The 14,154-nt window shown below is 34.5% G+C and overlaps 4 protein-coding genes across 4 annotated transcripts in view; 2 read left to right on the forward strand and 2 right to left on the reverse strand.

Annotated features, from left to right (window-relative positions):
* Nucleotides 1–4,921, forward strand: part of LOC149492943 (uncharacterized) — a 6,132-nt gene extending 1,211 nt beyond the window's left edge. The window contains exon 3 of the mRNA XM_089726999.1: nt 1–4,921. This exon is cut by the window's left edge and continues 96 nt beyond it. Coding sequence (XP_089583125.1) covers nt 1–4,685 — 4,685 coding nt within the window. The 3' untranslated portion in view covers nt 4,686–4,921.
* Nucleotides 4,922–5,038: 117 nt separating this feature from the next.
* Nucleotides 5,039–6,332, reverse strand: LOC105648896 (nuclear polyadenylated RNA-binding protein). The gene is made up of 3 exons (XM_012235396.4): nt 5,594–6,332; nt 5,438–5,514; nt 5,039–5,325 (listed from the first exon to the last, which is right to left on the reverse strand). Exons 1-3 carry the CDS (start codon nt 6,141–6,143, stop codon nt 5,152–5,154), a joined length of 801 nt encoding a protein of 266 aa, XP_012090786.1. The 5' UTR covers nt 6,144–6,332; the 3' UTR covers nt 5,039–5,151.
* A 952-nt stretch (nt 6,333–7,284) lies between these two features.
* On the reverse strand, nt 7,285–8,751 carry LOC105648751 (NAC domain-containing protein 83). The gene is made up of 3 exons (XM_012235237.4): nt 8,361–8,751; nt 7,853–8,142; nt 7,285–7,673 (listed from the first exon to the last, which is right to left on the reverse strand). Exons 1-3 carry the CDS (start codon nt 8,539–8,541, stop codon nt 7,419–7,421), a joined length of 726 nt encoding a protein of 241 aa, XP_012090627.1. The 5' UTR covers nt 8,542–8,751; the 3' UTR covers nt 7,285–7,418.
* A 3,934-nt stretch (nt 8,752–12,685) lies between these two features.
* TIM8 (translocase inner membrane subunit 8) lies at nt 12,686–14,026 on the forward strand. Its single transcript, XM_012235238.4, has 2 exons — nt 12,686–12,841; nt 13,724–14,026. Exons 1-2 carry the CDS (start codon nt 12,794–12,796, stop codon nt 13,910–13,912), a joined length of 237 nt encoding a protein of 78 aa, XP_012090628.1. The 5' UTR covers nt 12,686–12,793; the 3' UTR covers nt 13,913–14,026.
* The last annotated feature ends 128 nt before the right edge of the window (nt 14,027–14,154 follow it).

The following is a 14,154-nucleotide window of genomic DNA, read 5'->3' on the forward strand; positions in this document are numbered from 1 at the left end:
AAAAGCCTTGTCCATACTGCAAACTTGGATACATAGTTCCTGAATGGGTTGAGGAGAACCCATCTCTCTCTGATATAAAACAAATTTATGGTTCTGGTCCCTCCATTCCTACTACAACAATAGTCTTGCCTTTGAAGCTTGACAAGATGAAAGCTGTGAAGCAGCAACTCTCAAACATTCATCCTGAAGTCCTGTTATTCCTTTCCAAGATAAAGCGCCTTTCTGTGAGAGAGGATAATGAGGATCCGCGGCTCAATACTATTAAAGCTATAGCTATTACAAAAGAGACCAATTTTGTGACAAGGAAGAATATTGATGCTGAATCCTACACGCTCTATCTGTCAGCAGAGGAAACTGGCGATGCCTCCAATGAAGAATGCAGCTACTATGTCTGGAAGCAGAAGCTTCCTGTCAGACAGGAAAATAAAGTTGATAGGAGAATGGAAGTGGAGGAGTGGGTGATCACTTTGGCATTTCCTAATGGAGAGCGTCTGCATAGGGGAACAAGCTCACCTGGGGTTTATGCGTTTCTTCCTACAGAGATGGTTACGAATTTCCCATTCATAATTCAAGCTGATTTTCTTCTAGCATCATCAAGAGAAACAATACTTTTGGACAATATATGGAATCAAGGAATTCTTGACTGTGTGCCCTTTGCTTTCATTAATGCATTAAACTCGCTTGTCAAAACTACAGAAGACGCACCTGCTTCTAGTTTGCCCCCAATGTTTAAGTTCCTTCCAGTCAGCAGCTCTCCTTATCCAAGGTTGAATGCTGTCAGGGAGTCGATCAAAGCAAAACTGGCTGAAGAAAATATTGTTCCAAGTGAATCGTACACGGAGCAGAAGTTCTTTCATAAACCATGCGAAGTTCGTAGAATAATGCCTGAATTCTGGAATATTTTGAAGATGGCAAGGAATCAAGGAGTGAGCTTGCATAATCTTTCCTCCCATGGTTGGTATGTTCTGAATTCTTCGTTTGACCAACCAGAGTATGATGAAATACTGAATTTTCTAGGAGTAGGATCAGTGAACAATGAATGGTATGCTAAGTGTATCCAGGGCTCTAATCTCATAATGGGAGTCTCCGAGGAAACTTATTTGGAGATTCTTGCCTTCCTTGCTGACAATTGGCAGTCCAAGTTTCGCTCCACTGAGGTTCTAAACATTCCAATTATAAAATATGAAGGTAAAGACGGGGGTGTATGTTTGTGCACTATTAATGAATCAGCAAAAAGTAGGTTGTTACTGTGCTTATCTGATGTGTTTGGTCAAGCATCACGGTTGATTGATTGGAACAGAGAATTCAGATGCGTGGCAAATTTGTTTTTTATGCCATTAAGTACACAAGAAGCCATCAGGGTATGTTCCAAACGGCGATTGGTGTGGGACTGGTTCATAAATCATGTGAATCTTAAAGCTTACAATGTATATCAGTATGCATCTGTACTCTGTAAACATGTTAGTGGTGACCGGAAGCTTGTCATTGCCTATGCTCTCTTTTTATATAGCTCATTCTCCTGCAAGTATCTGTCAAAGACAGAGGTGGATGATTTGTGTCGTATTATGCCTCTTGTAGATAACTATGGGACTGTGACCAAAAGTTGGAGTGCGGTTCTTGTGCCAGCTAATGGAAGCAAATGGGTGCAGTTGATTGGTTCAAATCCCTGGAGAACAGAGGGTTATATTGAGTTGGGAGAAGACTATTCATGCCCTGGATCTTACGTTGGTCAAAGAGCCACCGGGAACCAACTCATAGAGTTCCTGAAAGCTCATCTTGGTGCTGCTGATATTCCTTATATATCTCCACCCAATGCAGGAATTCCTACTGTGTCTTCACCACTAACCAAGCAGAACGCATTCTTGCTGTTGGATTGGATTCAAAACCTGAAATATAGCAGAAGTCGCATGCCAGAGAGGTTCTTAACTTGCATAAAGGATGGTAGCTGGCTGAGAATAACTATGAATGGCTGTTCTGGATATAAACCACCATCACAGTCTTTCCTGCTCAAGTCAAATAGCGGAAACTCAGACTGGGGAAATATCATGCAGAATGCAGCTGTCCTTGTTGACATTCCATTAATTGATCAGAACTTTTATGGTGAGAAAATTTTCTCATACAGGGAAGAGCTAAAAACAGTTGGAGTCATGTTTGATTATGAAGAAGCCTGTGAATTTGTTGCGAAACGTCTCATGTCTCTTGCAGCTTCATGGTCCTTAAGTAGAAGCAATGTGATCTCGATGCTGAATTTTATTAAATTTCTGAGTGAACGTTTTCTTTCTCCAGAGAAATTCATCCATAGTGTCAGGGAAGGAAGATGGCTACAAACATCCTGTGGTCAAAGATCTCCCGTTGGATCTGTCCTGTATGATCAGGAATGGGCAATTGCAAAGCAGCTAAGTGACATCCCCTTCATCGATCAACAGTATTATGGGGATGAAATTGTTCGTTTCAAAACAGAACTTCAGTTGCTTGGCGTCATAGTTGGCTTCAATGGAAATTACAAGCTGGTCATTGACCACCTGAAATCTCCTTTATGGTCAGCATGTCTAACTTCTGAAGCTTTGGTTTTGGCAATGGATTGCATGCGCCATTGTGGGCCTGTGGACAAACTTGTTAGCGCATGTAAAAATACAAATTGCTTGAAGACCAATCTTGGTTATAAGGCCCCGGGTGAATGTTTTTTGTTTGATCCTGAATGGGGTTGCCTTCTAGAGGTTTTTGGTGGTTTCCCATTGATTGATCATAGTTTCTATGGAAGCAGAATCAACTCTTACAAAACACAGTTGAAGCAACTGGGAGTAAAGGTAGACTTTGAGGAGGCTGTGCGAGTCTTTGTGTTAAAATTTAAGCAGCTGGGGTCAAAGTTTTCCATTCAGACGAACAATGTTCTTTCATTTCTATCGTGCTACAGAAAGCTAAAAGGTACTTATGAATTTCCTTCAGATCTGGAAAGTTGCATCCGTGAAGTGCAGTGGTTAAAAACCCGGCTTGGTGATTATCGATCTCCACAAGGATGCGTTCTGTATGGAGCTGAGTGGGAGTCCATCTCTCCAATTACTCTCCTTCCCCATATTGATGACAGCGTCAATTGTTATGGAAAGGCCATTCATGAATATAAAGAGGAACTGAAGAGCATGGGCGTTATTGTTAAATTTAAAGATGGTTTGGAGCTTGTGGTTTCTGCTCTTCATTTTCCCCGGAATCCTAGCACCATAACTCCTTCAAATGTTTTTTCATTGCTGGAATGCATTCAGATACTATTGCAACGGGGTGACCCCTTGCCAGAGGCTTTTCTGAAAAAAGCTTCTCAAAAATGGTTAAAGACCCATGCTGGTTACAGAACTCCAGACGAGTGCTGCTTGTTTGATTCGGAATGGGATTTATTTGTGAAGCGGACTGATGGTCCTTTCATTGATGAAGATTTTTATGGTTCCAACATCACATCATACAAAAGAGAGCTCAGCGCCATAGGAGTTGTCGTTGATGCAGAGAGGGCATGCTCATTGCTCGCCAGTTACTTGGGTTCCCATTCTGAATCGACCACCATAGTTCGAATATATGATTTCTTGAATAAATATAACTGGAAGCCAGGTACTGAAGCAGCTTGCAAGATATGGATTCCATGCGGAAGTAAAGTGGGAATATGGGCTGATCCACCAAACTGTGTTCTACATGATAAAGATGGTCTCTTTGGTGGTCGGTTGTTTGTTCTTGAGAAATACTATGAAAAGGGGTTGCTTGATTTTTTTCCCAAGAGTTTTGGTGTTAAATACAGTCCTTCACTTGATGACTACTGCAAGCTTTGGAAGTCCTGGGAAAGAACAAGATGTCAATTGACACATGCTGAGTGTTGTGCATTCTGGAAGTGTGTTATGAAGCACGGCGGCTCAAAAATAGCAAAAGCTCTGCTTGATGACTTGGCAAAGCTGCCTGTTGTTTCATGCTCCGGTGAAATCTTCTTGTTCGACAAGCGTGACGTTTTTATAGCAGATGACCTTCAACTGAAGGAGCTTTTTGAGAAGTTTTCAACCCAACCAATATTTGTCTGGTATCCTCAGCCAAGCGTGGCTTCTTTACCCCGCAGCTCTTTGTTTGAAATGTACAGAAGAACTGGGATCCGGACAATTTCTGAATCTGTACAGATGAAAGAACTCTCCTTAGAAAATGGCATGGAACTAAAGCAGGTGAATCCGAGTCGTATTTTGATTGGCAAAGAACTGGTTAGACTCATTCTTGGCTTCCTAGCAAAGCCTTCTTTCAATATGGAAGCAATAAAGAGGCATGAAGCTGTGAAGTGCCTTCTTAATCTCACTGTCTTGGAGACCGAGGAGCCAATAAACGTAAGCTACAGTTTATCACTCTCCTCTGGTGTACCCGTGAATGCAAGAGCTAGCCAAATGGCACGGTGGGACAGAGAAAGTTGTAAATTTTTCACACGGACGATTGACTATGCTGGTGGACAGAAAAATCTCATTGAATATGCAACATATTTCTCAGAGGCAATAGCTGAGGGAGTTTTATGGGAGCATGAAGATCACGTATTTGCATTGGCCGAGCTGATTAAGTTGGCTTTCCTGCTAACTTTTGATGAAGAAGCAATTAAATTTCTTATGAAATCCAGGAATTTGCAAATTTTCATGGAGGACGAGGTATTCTTGTCTGCTGCCTTCCCCTCTGTCTAGGCTATTATGGACCCTTATATTTCAGCTACTCTCTGTCTTTTTCTTTATTTTAGCACCAGCCTCTCTGCATGACTAAAATATTACTATGTTTGTGTATCTGTCATGTGAGATGGTGAATGCTTGTTTTTCATTTGCTTTGCAGTGGTTTGATGTAATAACTAGTGTGTATTGTAATGTGTAAGAATGGACCATTTGAAATATTTCTCTGAAAGAAAGAACACTAAAATGTTACGACATTGAAAGTTGCCAACATGATAATTGGCTAATGACTTGTGACCAGGAATAGAGACTTAAACGAATTACATGCAAAACATAAACACTTTCAACTCACTGCTTATATCACACAGAAATCTTTCTTTACATAAAATTTCCTATCTTTTTGCAAGAAAACATGGCTCTTTTGTAGTGAAAAAACTCATTACAAGAGGAGAAAAAATCATTACAAGAGAACAAAAATCTAATAAAATCAATTAATTTTCTTTTCTTCAAGTAGACTAGCATTGTTATTGCCAGCACAGGCTGGATTGCAGGATGATTTGACCTTCAGCAGATTCTTTACAGCTGCTTGTCTTCCTATGGGTATAACCCTTCTTAATCTGCTTCCTTTCTTTCCTTTCTTCTTTGTCTTCCTAACAGAATCCTGAAATGAAAAAACAGATAAAAAAACTTCAATTTCCAACTTGTTCGTTTACTAATTCGCATAAAATTTCTTTAAATTTAGTGACAGAAAACTGAAATGTAAAGAGACATACAATATTCGAATTTAAAGATTCCACAGTCATATCACGGTCATCAGATATTGATTTTTTTTCCGAGCCATTATTCATATCTGCATTAACCAGAATTCACTATCAATATTACCATCGAATAACGCAAAAATACTATGCAGAAGTTTTGAAGATACTTACCATCTTCTTCCTTAATATTTTCCAGTGATTCTATATAATATACCCTGAAACTTGGAGATCCTACACCATCACATTCTTCACTCAAGCTGCGTAGACTTGAATAATTTTCTTCGTCTTCTTCGTTTTCTTCCCTTTTCTCATCTTCCTCCTCAACGGTGGAGGCCATTCCCTCTCCCTGATATTTATCTTCGTCTTTACTTTCCTGTTTGATATTTGTCTCTTTTCTTGCTTCCGCTGCCTGATCATCCTTATGATCACGCTTAAAATCTTTGTTAAGTGGTTTAATTGTCGTTCCAATAGATGAAACAGAAACAGATTCCATCTGCAGCTCATCTTCTTTCGAAGAAATGCTTTGATGGTCAAAACCAAGAAGCCGAGTGAAACTTTCTTGGTCTGGGTTAGCATCTTTGAGCAGCTCTTTCTTGGAAGGTGTCTCTGAAACTACTTTTATATGTTTTTTTATCTCTTGAAATCTCCGTCTGAGAAGTGGCCTCAGTCTGGGAGACAAGTTTTCTGTTTCAGACTCAAACCTTGATCCTCCACAACCCATGAGAAAGAAACTTGAAAGAGAGTCAAAAGAAAGAACAATAGAAAGAAAAATGAATGTGAGAATGAATGAGATGGGAAGAGAGAGTTGAGAATTTGAAAGAATAAAGGCAGAAAGACAGTTAGGGTAGCCATGGTTTTGTGTTCTGGTATTGGTTTCTGCAGCCTGTTATTATTTTTTATCACAGTTGTTTTTCGCCACATATAGCTATTGGGTAAGTGATTATTTTAATTCCACATATAGCTATTAGCTTGAACATTAATATAATTAATATTGCCTGTAATAACTAATATTACTGTTGAAAGAGTCAAACGTTGTTTTACTGAAAGAATGTTTCCAGTTGGTTTGTATGTTGGGTAGAAAAACCAATGAAAAAAAAAAAAAAAAAAAAAAGGGAAGGCATATTGGGCTTGGGCTTCAACAGTTGAGAAATGAGTAAAAAAACCATAAATATGCTTATCCGACTCATGAATATCGACTTTTATGAATAATATAATAATTTTGTAGAGAGCAATAAAAGTAATAATAACGATAACAAAAAGCAATGATAACTACCTACCAAAAGAGTTCTTCATGTCATGGGCATGGATATTTTAAAGGAATTTCACTTTTACGAATTGAAATTTGAATAGCTTGTGCATATTTAAATATTCTTAATTACTCTTCAATCTTCAAATTCTAGATATGGTGGCTTACTGCCTTTGCTGCTTTCCTTAAAGCAAATTCCTTTACTTATTGTTGGAATGATTTGTCTGAATATTATCCTAATAGTCTGAGCCTCGAGACGTGAATGCTAATAAATACATATATATTACTTTGGAACAAGAGGGGTAAATTTAGCGTAATGATAGTGCATTTCTTGATTTGAAGATATGTTTAATTTTGATGTTTTCTTAATGATTTTTTTTTTTTTTTTTTTTTTTTTTTTTTTTTGGGTTTCATGGCATATTCAAGTCAAGGTTTTCAAATATTAAATTAATCAAATTGTTGTTTAAAAGAATTCACATTTGATTAATTCATCAATAACCATTTTTCACTTATAATTATATCCAATGGTTGAAATTAATAGTCGCACAAATTTTCACTTTTTAATTTTACATTTTGAGTTTGCAAAGCAAACAATGCATTACTAACATATAGGATATATATATTAATATTATTCTTCAATAATATAATATACATTTCCTTCACACATGCAGCAACCAGACATGACAAGAACAATAGAGAAAATTTTGCTAAGTTTCTATAGCTCGATCGCAGCTATAAAAAAGGAAAAGCTTAAAAGAAATTGTGGCTGCTACTGGTTTCACCATCAAAATCTTCTCCACTTGAAGAAGCCTCATCAGTAATACTACTGCAGTTGGAAGACGAAGAAACGGAATCAAAACTAGCATTGTCCCTCGTCATAAAATCATAAAACCTTGGCTCCGCATTATTTATTCTGCCATTTCTACAATCCTCAATGATCTCACTATTTCTTTTCTTCAAAAAAATTCGGCAGAGAACCCACTTCTCCAATTGGTTAAAAGAATTCTGCAGCACCATAAACTTGGAATTTGATTATTTAATCAAAGAAACAAAAATATACAGCTTATTAGTCGAGTATTATAAATTTATAATACTGGAAATGAAGTCACTGTTATATTGATTCTTATTATAAATTTCAAGAAATATTATATGAATAATAAAATATAGTAACATCAGTAACTTGCCTGGACTGAGTTGTTTGTTAGTGGAAAATTGGAAGCTGTAGTTCCTAAACTAACAAGGCGATATTCATGCATGATCCAATCAGTTCTAGAGGCATTTGGTGTCTTTCCTCTATAGAAAACCAGAGTCTTTTTCATTCCAATTATATTGTTCCTGCTGCTTGAGGAACCAATTTGTCTGTCCACACCAGTTGCCTTCCAGTACCCAGAAGCAGTTGCTCTATTGATTCTGTTTCCATTTGGATATTTGGCTTCCTTGTTGCTAAAGAAGTATCTCTCTTGCTCCATATCACCTTAAAAAATTATATAAAAAAAAACAAAACTTATATATTAATAAATGACATATTCTATGTTCAGTTGAAGTTTATTAGATAAATATCATGGAGCTCAGTTTATCAAATGTATGTGAGTTCAAAATTTGACAGGTTTAATTAATATATATTGTAATGCAGTATATTGAATAAAGAAAAATAAGGCGGAAGAACAATATATAATAAGGATAGTGGTATACCTGGTAAATCCCAGGGGTCAAACTTGCAGACATTGATCTCAGGAATGATGGAAGCAGGCAATGGCCATGAAAGGACCTTACGTTTGAGGTATTCAAAGACAAGCTCTTCATCTGTTGGCTGGAAACGAAAACCAGGAGGCAGTTTGATCATTCCTTCTCTCATGAAGTTCAACTTCTCCATGCTAACTAAATTAATATATGAAAGTACTCTTTAATGTACTTGTTGAATCTTGAAAACTCAAAGAAGCTAAATGTCTGCTAGCCAACCCAATTAACAGGTAGACGCAGTGCACCTGAATTGAAGGTGCTTGCACTATATATATATAGAGAGAGAGAGAGAGAGGGCTGAGTGTGTTTCAGAAGAAGAGAGGGCTCTTTATATAAATAGATGAGTTTGTGGTGATGAGATGGAGGGGAGAATTTATTGGGCTAATACTAGATCAAAAAAATCTCTTGCTTTCACATTAATATTAATAAAATAATAATAATAATAATAATAATAATAATAAAACATTATAATTGATTGAAATGAAAGGATCTGCTGCCACATTAGCAAATGACGGGGGATTCTGATCTTCTTTAGAAGCTTTTGAATGTAAATTATGTTCCATTTTTATATTACTTAGTCAATAATATTTTTTAAACTCCATATTTTAATCTCATTTAAGTTAATACATTAGGTTAAAAAAAGACATACGTTGAATGCAGAGAATTCACTAACGAGTTTTTATTAAGTGATACTGAAATTGTTTAATTCTTCGTGAATTTAAGATTAATCAAAATAAAAAAATATATAAAAACAACCTTTAATTGTTTTAAGTCGGATTTTCTTATATATAAATTAAATTATGATTTTTCTTAATTTTAGGTTTCAAATATCACCAACGATAATCAACTTCCCCAATGATTTTTTTGTTAAAAAAAAAAAAAAGAAAATAATTAAACCCTTAATTACCTTTTTTATTTATATATTTTGGCATATAGTAAAGATCTTTGTATAAATATTCTTCATTTCAATTTTATACGGATTTGGAAAACAAAAATTTCTCCTGGTATGTTTATCAATCTTTCCGATTTTCTGTAGATGAAAATGAAACACAATAAGAAATTAATTGATAGTAAAGAGAATTTGTGTAATGTAAATGGAATCCGCATTATTGCATCTAAAAACTTGCACTTGGAAGTCAGTAACCTTCTAATTAACAATTTTAGATACCGACTTTTCTACCATTACAAGTTTCAAAAGTGCGATCATCCTGGAAAGAGACATTCGTTATTCTTCGAAATGTTCACTGAATAATTCTCCTGAAAAATTGACTAATTTCGGAAAAAATGATAAAGCAATTGACAAATATAGAAAACTTTTTCAAAGGTTCCAAAATTAAGCTTTAAGCAACACATTTAATCAATCTCTTACACATTAATCCACTTCCATAAATTTCATATTATTGTTAAATTAGAATATACCTAAGAACTGGTTAATTATTATTTGACGGGAGACCATCCAATAATAAGTTGCCCATTAGTTCATGTTTGAACCCAGAAAATACGAATACTATGCATGCCCATGCAAGTGAAATGAAAGTGATCTCCCAGAAGTAATCAGTATGTTGTAAAATGATTTGTATCCATGTTTCCTTTTCTTTGTATATATGCTTCTGCTTTTTCTTGTAGCTTTCTTAATCTGTAGTGGCCATGGGCTCTGAACAAAGGCAGTTCTTTTTTTCTTTTTCTTTATGAGATTTTTAATTTAGGATTATTCATGCAAAACAGTCGCAACTTCTACTTTCCAGAGTGGATGTATTTAGATTATGAATGTATGACACAGCAATTGTTGTAAGCACTCTAAATTTATTTGTAACGTAGACAATTAGGCTGGTGTTTAAGATCCTCTTTTTATTTTTCTTTTCTGCTTAATAATAATGAGGTGGGACTACTGGTTAACTTATGAGAACAGTCATAAATTTAAAATTTTAATACAAACGCAATATATCAAACTTTTATTTAATTTTATTATTATTATCAATTATTGTTTTGCATTTGTAAGGAAATTGCTTATTAGGGTTATCAATTTGAAAGAGTTGTGTAATTGGGTTTCGGAAGAAAAACCATTAAAAAAAAAAAAAAACCTTGCTTTTAATAAATAAATGAAATAGAAAAAAAAAAAAAAAACGCAAAAAGGTGTAACAGTCAAAGAAGTAGACCGTTTCCTAAGTAGGACATGAATTGGTACTTTCCTTCATTGTGAAGATGTTGCTTTTTGGTTTTAAAATTTGCAATGTCAGATTTGATGGAGTAAAGATCCTTTCCTTTCCCTTTCTAAAGCGTCCAATTGTGTTTTTGGTTGCTAAGTGCTAACTAGTCATTGCTTAGGACAACAGCAACAAAAGTCATGTTTTTTTTTTTTTTTTCCATCTTTATATGTGTAAGTAAACCCCTTTCTTTCACCTACTGTTCACGATTTGATTTGAAAGATTTATATAAACCAAATCTATAATAGCAGTATATAAAAATTTATATTAAAATAAACAGTAAAAAGTATTCAAATCAATTAAGTTTATAAATATTTTAAATGCCAAACTTAAAATACGACTTATATCATAATTTTTCTAGTTCGTGGACTTGATCAAACGCAAATTCGGATTAATCAAACTTTGAGGCTTTAAATTTCGAATGGTTTAAATGCAAAAAAGAAAAAAAAATTAAGAAGTCATTACGTCCCAGATAACCATGTTCTACTAGAACAAATAACTTTTAATTAGTTGTTTATCTTTTGGGTATAATCTTGTAATGCCTTTAAGCATTGATGTTTAATTAATTGGGACAAAATAAATGATTATAAAGAATTAAAAGGCAATGCTTAATGCATAAGAAAGTTTGCTGAACCACTTTTCCTTGAGGAGTAGGAGTAGGAATAGAAGCCTCTCACTTCTTTCACAATTATATAACCAGAAAATTTTTTACTTTTTCACTTATTCTGTTCATTTTCACTTTCGTTTAGATCATTTTTTTTTATTTAAATTTTTTTTTTGTCAAACTTTAGGTTAATAGAAATACCTTCTTTTCTCTTGTAAATTTCTACTATTATATTTTGCTAAGTCATGAGCTTGGTTGGAATGTCTATGTGTAGTAAATATAAATAATAATTTGAAAAAAAAAAAAAAAGCTATTTTTGAACATTTCAATACACTGTGATTTATTAAATTGGTTAAAGTTATTTTTAAATTGTAAAGAGAGTTAAAGAGAGTTTTGAGAAATAACTTTAACTACTGCCTTAAAGAAGAGAGAAAAATAACTTTTATTAAACATAAAAAAGAAACCAACATATATTTATCCTTAAAGGATAAAAAAAAAAAAAATAATATTTGATCCTACAACCACACTTAATAGTTGTTCCAAGCTACACTTGGATCCCAGGTATTATTAGGAAGGACTTATCTATACTCAATATATAAATTCCATTTAATGTTATTCAACGAGAATATTTTTAATTATATATTAAAAAATATGATAAACAAGAACAATTTTCATAATAAAAAAAAATATATTAAGACTCAGTGTATGGGTGGCTCGGCAAGTTTTATCCTTTAGATAAAATTCTCCATTCTACAGACAAGATTTATTTACATTTCGTGTATGGGTGCTTCCATACATTAAGCTAATTAACAACAGTTTTTTTTAAAAAATGGTTATTGTTTTTTTTTTTTCTCTCAATAAACAGTTAAAATTACATTCATTATATAACGAAAACTCATTTTCATTGATTTGGTATATTAGGTAAGCGGTGAGCCCAAACATTAATAGTCAAAATTACTTTTGTTATAACAAAAACTTATTTTTAATTAATTTGGTGTATTAGATAAGTGGTGAGCACAAACACTGAGCATAGGTTAGTCTTGCCCTATTTAACAGCTTCCATTTATCCAACTCAATGAGCTTTTTGAGTGTTGGGTGGTTAAACACATTTATAAGGAGATCAATTTTTATGCAGATTTTCTTTCTAAAGAAGCAAGAAAGTATGGTATGGGCACGCATCAGCTTCTTGATCTCCACAAGGTCTTTGTTCTTGGCTCCTTCATGATGATACTAGTGGGATAGCTCTGTGTTTGTTTCCTTAGAGTTTTGTTCTCTCTAAAAAAAAAAAAAAAAAAAAAAAAAAATCTATTTTATAAAATGTTACTCCTCTAAGAAGTTCAAAATGCAGCCCATTAACGGTTAGCCTACAAATGAAAGTTTGTTTTATGGCAGCCCATTGGGTTTAGACCATTAAAATGTATGGTACATGCCGATGGGCCAAGTCAGAGAGCTGCCTCAACCGTCAACCCTTATATAGTTATATCTGGTTTCAACCATCAAACGGAAGCATTGTAGTTAGGGTTTTTCGGAGAGCAAAGTTGGAATAGAGAGGGTTTAGGGATAAAGCACCAAACAAAATGGATCCTTCCACTCTCAATAACGCTGAAATGCAACAATTCCTCAACGTAAGTGAAATTCCATTCCTTCGATCGGTCGCTTAGTTTGATTTCTTTCCAATTTCAATTTTGCTGTTGATACTTTTTATTTGTTTAAATATTGACAGATAAAAAATTCAGCTAACTCTTTCAGTGATTCTATACTTGTTTAAGTATCTGGTTTTTGCAATTACAGAATCTCAGTTTGAAATATTAGTTTTATATCTAAGAAAAAATTGAGCTTTCAGAAGTATTTATCAAGTAACTTACGAGATTGATATTTGTGAATTTAATGGCTCAGGAACTTGACCAACTCCTAACTAGGATAATGGATTTGATGTGAACAACTCAGAAATTGGAAAATTATGGATAGAATGAATAAATTCAAACCTTGTTTTAGATTCATAAGCTTCCCAAATGGGATAAACAATAGCAGTGGGTTTAACCACTTTTAGTAACTGTCATCAAATTGGTGAGAATTCTTGTCCCAATGATGAATGGGGAGACTGTACCTTTAATTCTATGCCTTCTATTGATGGATTCGGTGTATCATTTCTTGATTGTCTTCTAGATTGGTTGTTGGTACCTGACTTGTGCTTACATAGTTACATTGCTACCTAGTCGTATTCTATTCTGAGGGAGTTTTATGATATACCCGTGTAAGGAAGATTTGATACTTTTGGGCTAGTTAGTTGTTAAGGTAGAAGTACTATTTTACGAGTACTGGTTGCATATCAATGTTGAATTACTACAGAAATCCGTGCTTACAAAGTGAATGAACGAGAAAAATTTCTATTGGAAAAGTTTCTAATATGAATGTTGTAAGGATTCAATATTTGTTTTGGTATGCTAGAATTTTAATGCCTTTGACATTACATGATTCTCATTTCTCAAAGACTCGTGATTGTGCAGCAAGAGAAGGAAAAGGCTATGGTTAATGAGATGGTGGCAAAGCTTACGAGTGAATGCTGGGACAAATGCATCACTAGTACACCTGGGAGCAAGTTCAGCTCAAGTGAATCAGCCTGCCTTTCCAATTGTGCTCAGCGTTATATGGATATGAGTCTCATCATCATGAAACGCTTCCAGTCGATGCATTGAGATTTTAGCTACCAATTTTCTCATATGTCAAAAGACAGGGATGTTATTGTTTTGTTTAGCCTCTATAAACAATTAATTTTATCAGTTCAAAATTCACCCTATTTTTCTGGAAAATGATCCCCCTCTTATTTTATGATGATGCCATCCTTACGCATTCCAGTGATTTTCGTTATTTAAATTTATTACCTTAGACGAGTGATAGCAATTACTGAATGTTTTTGAATGCTTGTAACTGTAACTAG

This window comes from Jatropha curcas, chromosome 10 (genome assembly GCF_041381405.1).
Source record: "Jatropha curcas cultivar XTBG-Jc1 chromosome 10, XTBG_Jcur_1.0, whole genome shotgun sequence".
In the NCBI taxonomy this organism is placed as follows: Eukaryota; Viridiplantae; Streptophyta; class Magnoliopsida; order Malpighiales; family Euphorbiaceae; genus Jatropha; species Jatropha curcas.